This window comes from Drosophila montana, unplaced genomic scaffold (assembly GCF_035044405.1).
Source record: "Drosophila montana isolate Dmon_TW-CO22-7 unplaced genomic scaffold, ASM3504440v1 contig_3733_1, whole genome shotgun sequence".
In the NCBI taxonomy this organism is placed as follows: domain Eukaryota; kingdom Metazoa; phylum Arthropoda; class Insecta; order Diptera; family Drosophilidae; genus Drosophila; species Drosophila montana.
Genome location: NW_026998620.1, coordinates 10,851,732 through 10,866,554, shown reverse-complemented (window position 1 = coordinate 10,866,554; position 14,823 = coordinate 10,851,732). Strand labels below are relative to the sequence as shown.

Sequence of the window (14,823 nt, the reverse complement as noted above, 5' to 3'; positions counted from 1 at the left end):
GCAAGATCGAACCGGTTATTGATGCTGATCAAGAATATATATACTTATGATTGGAGATTCTTCCTTTTCCCTGTTACATTCATTTTCACAAAAACAATTTACTCCTTTTACCCATTTGTATTGGGTTCAGGGTATAAAAATACAATTTGGGCTCAAACCGGTTCAGTTCATAAGCCCAGCCCAGGTTTCTAGGCTTTAATAAAACGTTGACAAAGATAATAGAGTAAAGTAGCACTATTTTGCTAACGCATTAAGTTGCCCTCGTAATACATGTATTTACATATAAACAGCGGAGTCCGTTCATCCACACATAGGTAACAATCACAGGTAACTGCTACATGTGTAAATATTTACAAAACGCGCCAAAAACGTTGGCAAACAGACGCCAGGCGCCTTCACCTGTACCGTTGCTCATCATCATTGCAGTTGTTGTTGTTGTTGTTGTTGTGTAACTGTAACTCGCTCGTTGCCATTTCCCTCACACACACACACATACGCAAATACATGCCACATGTCTGTGCAAAGTTATTTATGCCATTCGATATTTCTGTGGTTGTTGTTGCTGCTGCTGCTGTTGCCAATGCCTCACATCTACCTACACCCCGACCCCCTCCCCTCCACACACAGCACACACACACTCACTGTTTCTTTTTATTATTATTATGCTGTCATTTCTGTTGTCGCGACATTGTCAGCAACATTGTTGTTGCCTTTGTACTCCAACCCCTTCACACCCGCTGCTGCTACTGTTTGCTGCACGAGTTGTGTCGGGGCAGGGCGGGGCGGGGCGGATTGTCCACATGAAAGGGTTCAACTACTTCGTGTATGACACATGCCATAATAATTTTATGCTTTTCAAATTGCTTAACCCTAAATATTTCATTAATATGGCAAATAGCTCGACAGATTTTCCCATAAACATATGTATATAGTACGTTAAACGATGTTTGTAGCATTTGGGTTCAATTCATATTTGTTCCCCACATAAATCAATTTAATTTGGGCACTTACATGTGCTTTAGTAGGTCCCATAAAAATATGTGGCTACAGTGAAAAGGTTTCTTATATAGTTCTCTACGAATTCCTTTCGATCTGAATTTTTGTTATTATTATAAAATAAAGTATTTAACTAAAAACCTACCAAGGACATGACCAAGTGCTAACACTACACAAGAGCGCGGAGCTCGGAGCTATTTAATAATTTTTGAGAATCTGGGGCAATTATAATGATAATTATTATTACTATATCCTTCCCAATTTTTTTCAAATTTTCCGATCTGATCCCGCATATACCTCATATTATGCGTTTACATTAAGAGACAAACGTTTAACACTCTGTAAAAATGCAGCCACAAGAGCATACTCGGCTGTTAACGATTAATACTTTCTTGTTGTCTCTCACTCTCTCTGGTTTTCAAGCTCAACTGCGCGCCAATATTTTTTTTTTAACGAAACTCAGCGACTACAAATATACTTATTTATACTGTTGTTAAATCTACCTTTAAGGCCGGTGAATGCTTAGACGACTGGTATACTGCAGTTTCCAATCACACAGAGCACAAACTAATACCATTTAACACACTGTAAGTAAGTTAACTTCGCTAGAAAACGATTTTATACACACGCACAGAGAACACGAACGATCGACGCCAGAAGCCTGCACAAACTAAATTGTGTCATAAGCACTAATACATTAACAACCAAAAAGCACGCAACTTGTATAACTCTTACTCTCACACCACTCACGACTAAGGTAACGGGGTAAAATACGTTACGACCAATGACGTGAGCGCAGTGCACATATGAATTACCTCTCCCGCTCACCCACAACTCTCGTTCTCTGTTGTAGCTGATCTGAAAAAACAACGGAATCTTAATCATTTGATTAAATGTGTCAACAGTGGATGCATTATTAAAAATTAATAATAAGATATAAGCAATTGTTATAGTTAGATAATCATCTGACACGATCACAATTTCACTCTCCAAGAAAATGCTCTCCGCCAGTTTTCGACCGATTGTTCTTATAGTTTCCCAATATTGATATAATTTTGATCAAGGGCTAAAAACGTAGTGAAGCTGTTCATATTATTAATTATATTTTCGATCCTTACAAAATAAGGTCTTAGAGAAAACACGTCGCTCTTGCTCATGCGTAAAGTTATACCCTGTAATTATGAAATACATTTAAGAAAGGTATATAACAGTTGTTACTGTGTATTATATATTATTACATATCGCAATTGAATGAATTATATTTAAAGTAAATTTTTTTTTTTATTTCAATTGAAGAAAGACAAAAACACAAAGCCCACCCAGTGCGACCGTTGCCACAACATTCTATGGATGGTCAGTCTGAAATGAGCTGTAGCCGAGCGTATATATATATATATATATATATATTCGTTTTTGTTTAGGAATCGTTTGAACTGTTAAGTCGTGCGCCCTATTAGCCACCCAGAGGCTCAGGCACAGGCAAAGCCACATTGCCACCATGCCCACCCTACGCCACCCTGAGGCACGCAAAAACCACCCCAACCGGAGGCAAAACGTTTAAGTGCTTCGCTTGCCTTTGATATGTGTCCATTTGAACGGAGCACGGGCGGGCGGGTGATGCAATAACAGGGCGAACCACGAGTAAAATATACAAAGAATACCCTCAAGGGAATGCAATCTGCAGTCCACACAGTTTGGTAGGAACTGATAAACGCTCACAGTTTGACAAACAGTATGAGAGAAGCACAGTGGAACTGAACAGTTTTTTTACTACAAATATATATGAATTTTATTGTTTTGTTTTTTATTGTAATTGGTGTTAAGCGTAGAAATAATAAATGTGTTGGTGGTAAATCATAATATACCTATATATATATAGTCCTGTCACACATGTGCATTTCTATATATATACATATGTCTGCTTGCGTAGTTCTATGTACATTGATGCTTAGCTCTATATAGAAGATTGCTTATGGTCTATTACTAAAATAAACATAGCGTCGTATCTATCTTAAATTTTTAAGGACTATACTCAAGATAATCCGAATCATTGCCTTTTACTCTGGCAAAGCGGACGTGGTCGCAAACCCTAGCTTAATTAAGACACAGGAGATCGTTGAAACGTTGACGACGGCCTAACAGCCGTCGTGCGATCATGTCAAATGAGGCGTGGCCGCCGTAGCTTGTGAGCCAGCGGCTGGCTTGCCGGAGAAGAATCGATTGCCTGGCTGCGAAGTAAACAGCAGTGTATCCACCGATGGTAACATTTGATTCGAGTGCACCAACAGGGGCATATTCACCACCGAAACCGTGGTGGGCCCAGAACCGATGGTGCCACCTCCAGTGCTCGTGCAACTGGCCAATTTGCCTTGCGCATTCAGTGTAAAGGCAGGCAGATAGTAGTTGGTGGTGCGACCAGTGCTCACATGCATTGATGTCGAGCAGGTTGTGCTGCTGGTGGAGACCGCTGCCAATTCCATGGATGCGGGCGAAGAGAACGGTGATGATTCGAGCGAGGGACAGGCTAAACGATTGCCATTGGTCGGCTTATGAGGCACTGTAAGAGCAAGAATGGCACATTAATATATAATTTTTATAGAATTTTCAATTAAAGGACTTACAGAAATCGTCGTCAGGTAACAGTTCATCGGGTAATTCGTTTTTTATTTGAAAGTGCAGGGCGGCGGCTGCCTCAGAGGAGATGGCATTGTCAGAGGTTCCCATGTCTGTGCTGACCTGACCGGGCGCATCATATAGACCGCACTCTTCCATCTCCAGCGCCTGCTCCATAATTAGCTCTTCAGCTGATGTCAAGCTGAGGCCGTGCAGATCCAGAAATGGCCCCTGTGTCTGCAACGGCTCCTTCTTAATCTGCGGCACTGCTACGGTCACTGCTGTGCCTAGCGGTGGCTTTTGTTGCAACTGCTTGGGTGCCAGCTGTTTGCGTTCGCGCTTGGCTTTCAATTGCTTGGAAGGTGCGGACGAAGTTGATGGCGACGGTGGCGGCAGCTGTGCCATCGCAGCAGTTGACAGCTTTCGGTCCGGCGGCGGATGCACCTGCTGCAGTGCCGTGCCCGCTGGCAATGTGATGCCCAAAGCGGCCAGGGTAGCTTGTTGCGGTTGCTTCTTTTTGCGTGTCTGCTTCACCCCTGTTGCGGATGCGTTGCTAACTGGCGCCTTGGCTGCCTCGCTGCTGGGCTGAGCTTCTGCATCAGCTTTTCCCAGTGGATCCTCTGCAGTCGCTGATGCAGCTGCTGCTGCGGCGGCGGCGGCAGCTGCTTTCTGCGCCTTGGTTGTCGTAGATTTCTTGGAGCAGTAGGAGGGAATGTTCTCGAGGTGCTCACCAGTCTTGTGATCCACTTTGTGGCGACGTCGCGTATGCTTCAGCCAGTTGGGAAAGTTGGTAAAGTCACGTGGACAATAGTTGCACTTAAAGGGCCGCATGCCTGTATGAATGTTCGAGTGCTGCTTCAGTTTCGAGTTGCTAATGAAGCTCTTGTCGCACACGGTGCAGGCAAATGGACGCTGCTCCAGATGCACCAAGTTGTGCACCTTTAGGCAGCGTTCGGTTTTGTACATTTTGCCGCATTTCTCGCAACGATAGGAACGCGTCTGAGCATGATATTTCTGATGGCGCTGCAGATGCGAGCGCTCCTGAAATCGTTTCTGGCATTCGGGGCATTCGTACGGCTTCTCTGAAGAATGAATGCGCGCATGATGCGTCAGATTGATCTTTTGCACAAACTTCTGGCCACAGATATCGCACTGGTACTTCTTGTTGTCGCTGTGTATCTTGCGATGCATCCACATGCTGCCCAGTTTTAAGCTGTAAATTTGAAAATGTTCTCATTGAAGTTTTCTCAAATGATTGACTGATGTTTTGGACTTACCATTTGCCGCAGTCGGGGCATTTTTTCCAGGTATCCTTACGACCCTCACTGCGATGCGTCTTCAGGTGCTTCTTGAGGCCCGCCAGCAGCTCGAACTCACGCTGACATTCGGTGCAATTGTAGGTAATACGCAAACGGTGCGCAGCTGCCTTGTGTGTGCTCACCAGCTGCTGATTATCCAACACCAGGCCATTGCAGTCTAGGCACTTGTAGAGTGGAGGCGGGGGCGCTTCCACCTCCAATTTCGCACTGTGCTCCAGAGGCGTTGCTGGTGGCGGCATTTCGGTCGGCTGCTGTTGTTGAAACATGGTAAACGAATGGGGCATGTGTTCCGTCTCACAAATCTCCACTTTGGTCAACATCTGTGTTTTTGTGGCCTGCATTGGTGCGGTTTTCTCCACGGCCGGCTCTTCCTTGAATACCTGCAAGCGCAGCGCTGTGGCCGCTGGCAGCCGGGTCTTCCGCTGTGGCTGCTGTGGCTGACCCGGCTGCACCTGCATTTGGTCAGGTGACGGCACCTTCACTGGCGTTGTTGTTATCTTTTTAAAGGGCGAATTGGTGAACGCATTTGGCGGCTCCGGCCGCAAAAACGTAACATTAAACTCCGAATTGGTATTGTCATTGGCGCTGCCATTTGATAGGTTCGCCACGTTGGCTACACTGGGACTTGCACTGGGACTGGGAGCGGTCAGCTCATCGCGGCCAACGTCGGCAGACAAGTTGATCTCGGTGTTGTTCTGGGCGCTCTCGTCTAACACACGCCAAAAGTCCGTTGAGGAGAGGCTGTTGCCGTTGATGAAGCTCGCAGAGCTGATTGTCACGCAAGCGGACAGATCAATGTCCAGTGACTCGTCCTTAATGCTCGATATGGAGTCAAAATTATTAATGCGCAGCAGGGAGCTGAGTATCTCATCGTGGGCTGCTTTGGTGGGTGTGCTTGCATTAGCCGCATAGTCGCCGCCATATAATTTAGGCGGCAATTTTTTGCTTGGCGCCTCTTCTTTCATTCTCTTTGCTTTTCCTTTACACTCCATTCGCAACTGCGACACGTAAAGGTTATGCGGTCGGCGTTTCTTAATTTCTAGCGCTGACGTCGGTCAATTTCATATACTGGTTTATTGTTTGCAGTCACAGCACTATTAATTTGCACATTTCGGTTGGTTTTGTACGATAAAACGATTAAATATTGAACAAAAACACCAAAAATATTGTGAAATGCGCTTTGTTTTTGTCACGCTATGAATTCTCAAGTCGCCATTTTGACAAACAGTGTTGTAAGATGCGACGCCTTTGCGGCTAAGGGTTGCACACGCGATATTTATCGATAGCCTGCTCTTATATAAAACATGAAGCATTTTTTCTTAAATCGCTACAGCCTCACTGTTGTTGTTACAAGTTTTATAATAGTGTGACCACATTGCGTGTGCCACAAATACAAAAATGGCGTCTGAACAAGACGAAAACGTTGTGATAGAAAATTCAGGTAAAATAAGAGGAAAAACATGCAATTTTATTGATTGCAGTGCGCTGTGAAGTATAAATCATATTGCCTTTTTGTTATTTAGTGCTCAGCGTAAATATTTCAGCAGCTGTAAAGCATTTTTATGTTGAAAAAACGTGAACATCACGCGGTGCATTCGTAAAAACCCACCACATTGTGCAGAGCCCTGCTTACGCATACATATGTACATTAATACAATTTATGTACAGATACGTGGTTATTTTAGCATAAGTGTTTTAAAAATTTATTCTACACTTTTTAGCGCGGCGCACACGCTCCGGTAGACCGGTGGCAACCACATCAGCGCCATCGCGCACGACGCGTCGCACATCCAAGCGGCAAGCGCAGGTCAGTATCTCACCTACACATACACATACGTATGGTTGCCCACGCAACTTTCTGTACGGTTTGTATTTGATGAAAAAAATGCATCTTCATGCGGATGTGGCGTTGTTCCATCCGCAAATGATGGCTTCCACGTGATTCTCTGCAAGGGCCAACTGAACAATCAAACCAGAAGAAGAGTTCGAGAGGCAGCCAATGCAAACTGATTGGACGACAGATTTATCTAAAAATAGTTTTTCTCTTCCAGTTAAGCGATCACGAGGAGGAAAACGAAGTTAATAATCAGCCAGCTATGGTGCAGGCCGATGAGGAGGAACTAGAGCACGCTACAACAGAAGCACCAGTTACTGCTGTCATTGAGGAGATTCAATATGATGAGCTTGCGCAACTGCAGCAAAATCTAGACGATGATGTGGAAATGTTGGCCACAACCGAAACAACCACCGGCGTGGATGAGAAGAGCTCTTCATTTCCCTTTGGTGCCGTTGTCGAACAGCATTCAGAAACCAGCGATGAAGTTAGAGAGAGTCGAACCGAAGAAGGTGTGGATACCTCGCTTTTGGCCTCCTTGGTCGGCGATAATGCCAACAGTTTGCCCTCTGTGGGCGGCAATGATGAGAGCGAGACCAACACAAAAAAAACTAACTTTGAGTCAAATGTGTCAGATGAACTGCAGCCAGCTGATGGCAAACACAACTCATCTGAAGATTCCAGTTCGCATCATGCCATAGCCGAGAGCTTAGGCGATGAAATTGACCATGATATGGACACAAGCAATGCGACAATTGTAAACACGGAAATAATTTCAGAAGATGAACTACCGCCACCTACCAAACCGGAGATCAATGATGCCGAAGAGGTCTCCGATGAGGAGCTTCCAGCTCCACAGCGTGCAGAGCTGCCCGCCGATGCCGAGGTCATATCCGAAGATGAATTACCCACCCACAACAACAACAACAATAACGAGTCAAAGGGAAGCGGGAAGCGTAAAGCAGGCAGAGATGCGAATGACACACAGGACAAAATTGATGACGAGCCGCAGCAAAGCAACAGCGAAACGAATACAAAAGTCAAACAAACTGAACAATATAATCCCGGCAGTCCAACCTCAGAGAGTAACGATGCGCCGCCCTCAGAGAAGCGACCGAGAGTTGATGAAGGTGGGAGAAATCATAATGAAAGGAAAAAACCTTTTTTAAATCTAAATTTCTCAAACAGATGCTGAGCACAAAGATAAGGAAAAGGAAAAGGATAGCCAAAAAAAGGATAAAGAGCGTGATAAAGACAAAGAAAAGGAAAAGGACAAAGAGAAGGAGAAGGAAAAAGATAAAGAGAAGGAAAAAGATAAAGAACGGAAAAAGTTGCCAGATCTTGATAAATATTGGCGTGTCGTCAAAGACGACGCATCCGACTTTACAGGCTGGACATATTTGCTTCAATACGTGGACAGCGAGGTTGGCACACACTTATACTCATCTTTATACTCATTAATATACTTGTAATTCGGTTAACTCTAATTTTAGTCCGATGCTGAGGCGGCGCGCGATGCCTACGACACATTCCTGTCGCATTATCCCTACTGTTATGGCTATTGGCGCAAGTATGCGGACTATGAGAAGCGCAAGGGCATCAAGGCCAACTGTTATAAGGTGAGTACCCCACACAATTCAATGCAATTAAACAACTTTGCGATTCTTTGTTTTATGCTTACTATTACGATTACAACAATTGATATTCCATATTTGTTATAATGCAATTTATTATAACTGAATAAAAAAAATCTACATTCAATAAAAGCAACGATTACCAAAACAAAACAAACTAAATTGCAGAAAGAATAAAACAAACAAGATAATATAGAACACAACTGATCCATCTCCTTTAGTCAGAGGTCAGTGTCAGGGTCAGTCTCAGCATATGACAAGAGCCCGATTGGCCAATCCACTGGTTATGCTGTAATGTGTACACAGTACACGCTCAATATAATGATCCGAAAGGTGTCTTATCTTATCATTTCTTGAAAATGCGTAAATTATGGTCTTGAATACATTTGCTAAATGTTAATCGGAGTCGCCCTATTGAAACTAACATTATGAAAAGCATTGACTATAAAAATGCTTGATTTCACAGGTGATTTTGATTTCAAAAAGCCCTGCTTTAAAATGAAAAATTTATAGAATTTATAAATATAATACGTCATATTTAAACTATGGCGAATATTATAAAACAAATTTTGTTTCTATTGATTCATAAAATTAAATACATTAACATAATACATATGATTTAAAACTGTATTTTAATTGTTAATATATTCAATAATTTGAAAATTGTATACTAAATTTAATTCATAATGTTGTAGGACAAATTAAAGAGATATCTAACTGGGAGTGTCGAACTAAGAGATACCCTTAGCTGAGATGTCGCTACAGATTTTTGATCAATTTTAAACTCTGGAATTTTCCGATTTAGAGCTAACACTCCAAAAACCAAATATATTAATTTAAAAAACTTTTAGTACTCCCTTGACCTTCGCATTGCCCGGATAACCTTTGGATTACTCAATCGTAGGCCTGGGATCTTAATGGTCGTCCTTTTTTGTGCGTGTCTTTTACATCATTTTCATGTTGTCTATGTGTGTTTACTTAGTTGTTACTTTAGATAGAAAAGCTCACTATTGTTTTAACACATCACTTACGATTGTCGGTCTAGTTTTACTAGTAATATTGTGGGTCATACGAAATGGACGCAGTTACACATCAAATTCGATGTATTCCACAACGTACGTTGTTTTAGAAAAATAAAAGTAAACCCAACCCCACGCATTCGACTAGTTAGTCGCCTGTTCGTTTATCAACTTCTCTGCTCTACTTCGCACGTTATCGTTATCGTTATCGTTATCACCATACAACTCCTTCAACTCCTACAACACGTTCTCTCGTGAAGCCGTAAGTAAGTACAAATGGCGTTTAAATGAAATTTTTAAGTCTCACTGTGCAAAAAAAAAAAATTTAAAATACATTTTACAAAAACGTGTGTAATATTTTGTGTGTGTCTATATTACTTATGTATTTATGTATTGTTAATTAGGCATATTTAAGCTTCTTAAGTTAGCATCTAAGGCACACCACCAACTACAATTACAACAACAAGAAAATCCGAGTTAGATTTTAAGTGTTAAGTCCGGAACCTGTTCAAGTATTTTTCAAATCTTTGTAAACATTTCTATTTCTTCTCTACGTTCAACAATCAAAAACCTGAAACCGTTTCAAAAAACAAAAAAAAAAACGTTTAAAAAAAAAAATACAAAAATCAAAAACGTAGGTATTTGAGCGCGGTCTGGAAGCAATACCCTTGTCGGTGGATCTGTGGATACATTATTTGATGCACATCAAGTCGCATCATGGCGACGAGGAACAATTTATTCGCAGCCAATACGAACGAGCTGTGCAGGCGTGCGGCCTGGAGTTCCGCTCGGACAAGCTCTGGGATGCGTACATACGCTGGGAGAACGAATCCAAGCGTTATCAGCGCGTCGTGCAGATCTACGATCGTCTGCTCACCATACCCACCCAGGGCTACAATGGCCACTTTGACAAGTAAGTGTTTAGGCAGATTTTTTTCAATTTTAAATATACTATAATCTGTGTCCCTTTGCAGCTTTCAGGATATCATAAATCAACACGCAATAACTGCCACACTTAGCAACGAGGAGCTGTTGCGCTTGCGCAAAGAATGGCACGAACGCCAGCTAAGCAAATCTTCCAAGTCATCGTCCAAAAGTCGCCGCGACAGCGCCAGTTCAAAGGATTCGAAAGTTGAGCGCGAACGTGATCGCGATCGCGATGTGAAGCATAAGGAAGCGACTGGTGGTAAGTCACCCAAAGATACTAGTGAAACGCCTGATGAATCAGCAACTACAACCGATCTGACCGTAAGCGAGTCATCATCCGCGGTCGCGTCGAAGACGGCGCCCATAGATTTCAGTGATCTCAGCACGCTTAGCGAGGAGGAGATAACTGCCATTAAGGACAAGGCCATATCGGCGCGCCGCAAGCTGCATAAACTGACCGTCAGTGCGGTCACTGCACGCTGGTCCTTCGAAGAGGGCATCAAGCGGCCGTATTTCCATGTAAAGCCACTGGAACGTGCCCAGCTCAAAAATTGGAAAGATTATCTTGACTTTGAGATCGAAAAGGGCGATCGGGAACGCATTTTGGTACTCTTTGAACGTTGTCTCATCGCCTGCGCTTTATACGATGAGTTTTGGCTGAAGATGCTGCGCTATCTGGAGTCACTGAATGACCAAAGTCAAAATATATTAAATATCACGCGCGATGTCTATCGGCGCGCTTGTCGCATCCATCATCCAGAGAAGCCGAGTCTGCATTTAATGTGGGCCGCTTTCGAGGAGTGCCAGCTGAATTTTGATGGCGCCGCCGAAGTGCTGGAGCGCATAGAGCAGCGTTGTCCTAATCTCTTACAGATTGCCTATCGCCGCATCAACGTGGAGCGACGTCGCGGCTCCCTAGACAAGGCCCGTGAGCTATACAAGCATTACATAGAGCACAGCAAAAACAAAGCCATTGCCGGCAGCTTGGCCATCAAATATGCCCGATTTCTGAACAAGATCTGCAATGATCTAGATGCTGGCCTGGCTGCACTGCAGCAGGCGTTAGAGCGCGATCCTGCCAACACACGCGTTGCCCTACAAATGATTGATTTGTGCTTGCAGCGGCCACAAGTTGTGGAGCAGGAGGTCGTACAGATTATGGACAAGTTTATGGCACGCGCTGATATTGAGCCAGATCAGAAGGTTCTTTTTGCTCAGCGCAAGGTCGAGTTTCTTGAGGATTTCGGCAGCACTGCCAAGGGATTGCAGGATGCGCAACGCGCGCTACAACTGGCACTGAGCAAGGCCAGCGAAGCGAAGAAAAGGTACGACTGGACTGACCATTAACTAAAAAGAAACTAACTTTTTCTTTCCTTATCCCTCCCCAGCAATGACAGCAGTCCCAGTCGCAAGAACTCAACAAACGCCAAGGAAAACGCTGCTGCCTCCAGTGGTTCATCTGCCGCACCAGCTGCGTACAACAATGGGGGCTCGACGGCAGCCAATGCCAACTACAACTACAATTCTGTTAACTCGGGCGCCTATTATGCACAGCAGAGCGGCGGCGCCTATCCGCCGCAGCAGCAGCAATCCTACGACTCCTACTACAATCAATGGGGTGGTGGTTATGGTTCTGGTGGTGGCGCCAGTGCCGGGGGTGCCGGCTACAATTATGGCCAGTGGAGCGGCTATGGCAACTACTACTAAGACAGTCTAGCAGTCGGTCATTCCCCGCATCCGCACAGCTTTTCGTAGTGTCAGCGTAAGCTCCGTTAAACTAGTGTAAAGATATTTGTAATTTTATAATTGATTCTTAAAATACATAATTAAAAGAATATGTAGCATCTAAGTGCTTAAATACATATGTGAATATTATGTGCAACAGCCACGCCCACAAGAAACCTCACAAAACCAATACAAATTCAAATTCTATACAATATTAATAAAGGATATTAATTTAATCGGTTCACTCTAATTGCTTTTGGTTTTACAATTTATTGGCAATTATTATTACTATTGTTGTTCTCGAGTAAATAGTAAACGTGTCTGGAGCTAAAAATAAAACAAATTTACAGATTTGCAGCAGGTTGTGGCGCTCTTAGAGGCATGGTCGATACCAAGCCACCTCGCCACCATTGCATCCAGTCACTAGTAGTGGTTCCCGTGGACTAAACTTGGCACACAGCACTACATCCTGATGCTCAATAATGTTGGCCAATTCCACCAGCTGTCGTGGATTATGCTTCACCTGGTCCAGCATCAGCTGACTGGGATAGTCGCTGCAGTCAGCCTGGTAGCCAAGCAGACGTACACCGTTGGCATAAGGCGAGCAAATGATGCGGCCATCGGCTGAAAAGCCCGGCTCCTTGATAAAGCCAGGCTTGTTGTTCGTCTCGGAGGCATAGTAGAGCAGCTTTTTGGCATTCACCAATATGGTATGTGGAGCATTCTCGCCCGACGATGCCACTGCAGCGGCCGAGATGTTGCTGAGCGGTCGCATACGCAAAGGTATGCCAAGCTCAAGGCTGGTGGTGGTCTCGTTGCTGCTGCTGCCGCTACCACTGCTACTGCTACTACTGCTGCTACTGCTGCTGCTGCTACTACTGCTGCGACTGCCAGGTGTCTCTGTGGTTGCAGCATCTGTTGGCTCCCCTCCCGCAGCAACGCGGGTACGCGCCGCACCACTCAGCAGGCGACTGGCCAACGAGGAACGCAGTGGCAACACCCCGCTACTAATGGCGTACACAAAATTATATCCGCTGACATGATTGGTTGAGTTTCGTGCACGACTTTGGCGTATGGCGCGCTCCTGTACTGTCACCTCAGCCGCCCAGATGTCCGGTATGAAGCTATCGGAGCGCGCACTGACCAACGACATGGTACCATTCACTCTGCGTGGATAAAAGATGCGGCGTACTTGAGACCGTGCATGTGAACGCTGATCCGACTCATCTTGGTCTGTTTCACTGGCCTGTGGCAATAGTGTGCGCTTCTTCTTTGTCAAGGGCTCGTCCTCGTCATCGTTTTCGTCATCTATCGGTTCGGGCTCCTCGTTAATATCATGTATGCACGTCCATTCGCTCTGTTCATCGCAGCTAACATTACGCGTCAGCATGCAGCGGCATTGCGGATGTATCTGCAACGCCATAATCATTTCCGCATCGTTTTGCTCGGGAAAATCGGTAACGAGCTCCACGCGATTCTTTTTCTGGTGCCTTGAAAATACATGATCGTATTTAGCTGCCTGAGGTATATACTGATCGCCCAGCTGCATAAGTCTATAGATGCCAGGCTATTAAGGGTACACATAGTTGCCAGTTAGCACAGCTTGAGATGTTAAACGAGTGGTCACTCACCCTAAATCCACACAGATCCTTGTGTAATGTGGTCAGATCCAAGTGATGCACGATCATAATGTAACCGCTGCTGGTGCACAAGACAAGCTTATCGCCTGCTGGTGAGATGCGACAGCGCATCAGACCACTGGCATGAAAGACACGTTGTGAGATTAGGCCCTGCTCTGTTTGCGATTTGATGTCCCATGTAAATATGCTGCCATCAAAGCCAGAGGTAACCAGCAGGTTGTCCTTTGAGGAGTACTCAATGTTTTTCACCCAATTCGAATGACCGTGCAGGACGCGCAGTTTTTCCTTCATATTGCGCAGATCCCATAAGGCCACTGTGAAGTCATCCGAGCCAGTGGCAAACAGACGATCATCATAAAATCTATAAAAAAAAATTATAGCAACCGCTGCTGAAAACGATAATCAAAGCCAAGGAAACTCACTTAATGCAATTGACACTGTCTGTGTGCGCATCTGGTATTTTGAAGATTTCCTTTTGTGTGATTGCATCAAAAACCAGGACGCACTTGCGCTCTGTGGCCGCAACAACTATGTTGCCATCGGCATTAAACTCCAAATTAAATATGGCACCAGTGTCCTGTCCGGCCGTGCCAGGTTTACAATTGGAATGGTAACTGTTAAACATGCCCATCGAGCTGTAAATGCGACGCATCAATAAGTTCTCATCGCCCGTGTGCTTATGCTGATGTAGCCAGCAACTCTCTCGCCGACTCAGATACTGATCCATGGTGTTATTCTGTGCACAATCCGTATATCTCGTTGCCCCTTTAAGAGATCTGATGGCTTGTGTATACAAAATTTTTACGACAGAGTAGAGATGTCAATATCGGTAAATATGTTACCGGTGACTGCGAAACATCGAATCACATTCAGTTCAATTTGATTTTGCGCACAATTTAATTAAAACCAATTGCATTTTATAAATAATTTATTAACAAAATTTCCCCCCCTAACAAAGGCCAGTTTGATTACATTTATAAGTTCTGTACGGTTTCAGATTAACATAAACATGTGACAGCCCTGACCCTGATTATGAATGGTTTAAATATCGACATTGTTGCAACTGGCAAATTTAATTTAAATGCATGAATGGATTTAATAATTAGCAAGAAACAT

General features: G+C 44.2%; 3 protein-coding genes across 6 annotated transcripts; 1 reads left to right on the top strand and 2 right to left on the bottom strand.

Moving 5' to 3' along the window:
• Positions 1–2,777: 2,777 nt before the first annotated feature.
• Positions 2,778–6,150, bottom strand: wdn (wings down). Its single transcript, XM_064694917.1, has 3 exons — positions 4,887–6,150; positions 3,618–4,822; positions 2,778–3,553 (listed from the first exon to the last, which is right to left on the bottom strand). Exons 1-3 carry the CDS (start codon positions 5,918–5,920, stop codon positions 3,150–3,152), a joined length of 2,643 nt encoding a protein of 880 aa, XP_064550987.1. The 5' UTR covers positions 5,921–6,150; the 3' UTR covers positions 2,778–3,149.
• A 102-nt stretch (positions 6,151–6,252) lies between these two features.
• On the top strand, positions 6,253–12,317 carry Prp39 (pre-mRNA processing factor 39). Of its 2 annotated transcripts, XM_064694915.1 has the most exons (9): positions 6,253–6,369; positions 6,650–6,735; positions 6,980–7,274; positions 7,542–7,892; positions 7,951–8,186; positions 8,256–8,381; positions 10,054–10,328; positions 10,390–11,667; positions 11,731–12,317. In XM_064694915.1, exons 1-9 carry the CDS (start codon positions 6,327–6,329, stop codon positions 12,047–12,049), a joined length of 3,009 nt encoding a protein of 1,002 aa, XP_064550985.1. In that variant the 5' UTR covers positions 6,253–6,326; the 3' UTR covers positions 12,050–12,317. The 2 variants fall into 2 exon arrangements, with proteins under 2 accessions (XP_064550985.1, XP_064550984.1); XM_064694914.1 differs by having other exon boundaries at positions 6,980–7,892.
• Positions 12,270–14,695, bottom strand: LOC135437082 (DDB1- and CUL4-associated factor 10 homolog). 3 transcript variants are annotated; one of them, XM_064694920.1, is made up of 4 exons: positions 14,550–14,695; positions 14,130–14,490; positions 13,699–14,068; positions 12,270–13,634 (listed from the first exon to the last, which is right to left on the bottom strand). In XM_064694920.1, the coding sequence occupies exons 2-4, from the start codon at positions 14,432–14,434 to the stop codon at positions 12,441–12,443; spliced, it is 1,869 nt and encodes a 622-aa protein (XP_064550990.1). In that variant the 5' UTR covers positions 14,435–14,490; positions 14,550–14,695; the 3' UTR covers positions 12,270–12,440. The 3 variants fall into 3 exon arrangements, with proteins under 3 accessions (XP_064550990.1, XP_064550988.1, XP_064550989.1); XM_064694918.1 differs by having other exon boundaries at positions 14,130–14,483; positions 14,550–14,658; XM_064694919.1 differs by having other exon boundaries at positions 14,130–14,666.
• Positions 14,696–14,823: the final 128 nt, after the last annotated feature.

Bases quoted from the DNA above. Each gene is read 5' to 3' on its own strand.
- wdn (XM_064694917.1), bottom strand. From the start codon at position 5,920: ATGGAGTGTAAAGGAAAAGCAAAGAGAATGAAAGAAGAGGCGCCAAGC. The intron at 4,823-4,886 runs GTAAGTCCAAAA...TCAAATTTACAG, and splicing joins TGCCCCGACTGCGGCAAATG to CTTAAAACTGGGCAGCATGT. The intron at 3,554-3,617 runs GTAAGTCCTTTA...TTGCTCTTACAG, and splicing joins GTTACCTGACGACGATTTCT to TGCCTCATAAGCCGACCAAT.
- LOC135437082 (XM_064694918.1), bottom strand. The intron at 14,069-14,129 runs GTGAGTTTCCTT...TTTTTTTTATAG, and splicing joins GACAGTGTCAATTGCATTAA to ATTTTATGATGATCGTCTGT. The intron at 13,635-13,698 runs GTGAGTGACCAC...TACCCTTAATAG, and splicing joins AGGATCTGTGTGGATTTAGG to CCTGGCATCTATAGACTTAT.
- Prp39 (XM_064694914.1), top strand. From the start codon at position 6,327: ATGGCGTCTGAACAAGACGAAAACGTTGTGATAGAAAATTCAG. The intron at 6,736-6,979 runs GTCAGTATCTCA...TTTCTCTTCCAG, and splicing joins CATCCAAGCGGCAAGCGCAG to TTAAGCGATCACGAGGAGGA. The intron at 10,329-10,389 runs GTAAGTGTTTAG...GTCCCTTTGCAG, and splicing joins TACAATGGCCACTTTGACAA to CTTTCAGGATATCATAAATC.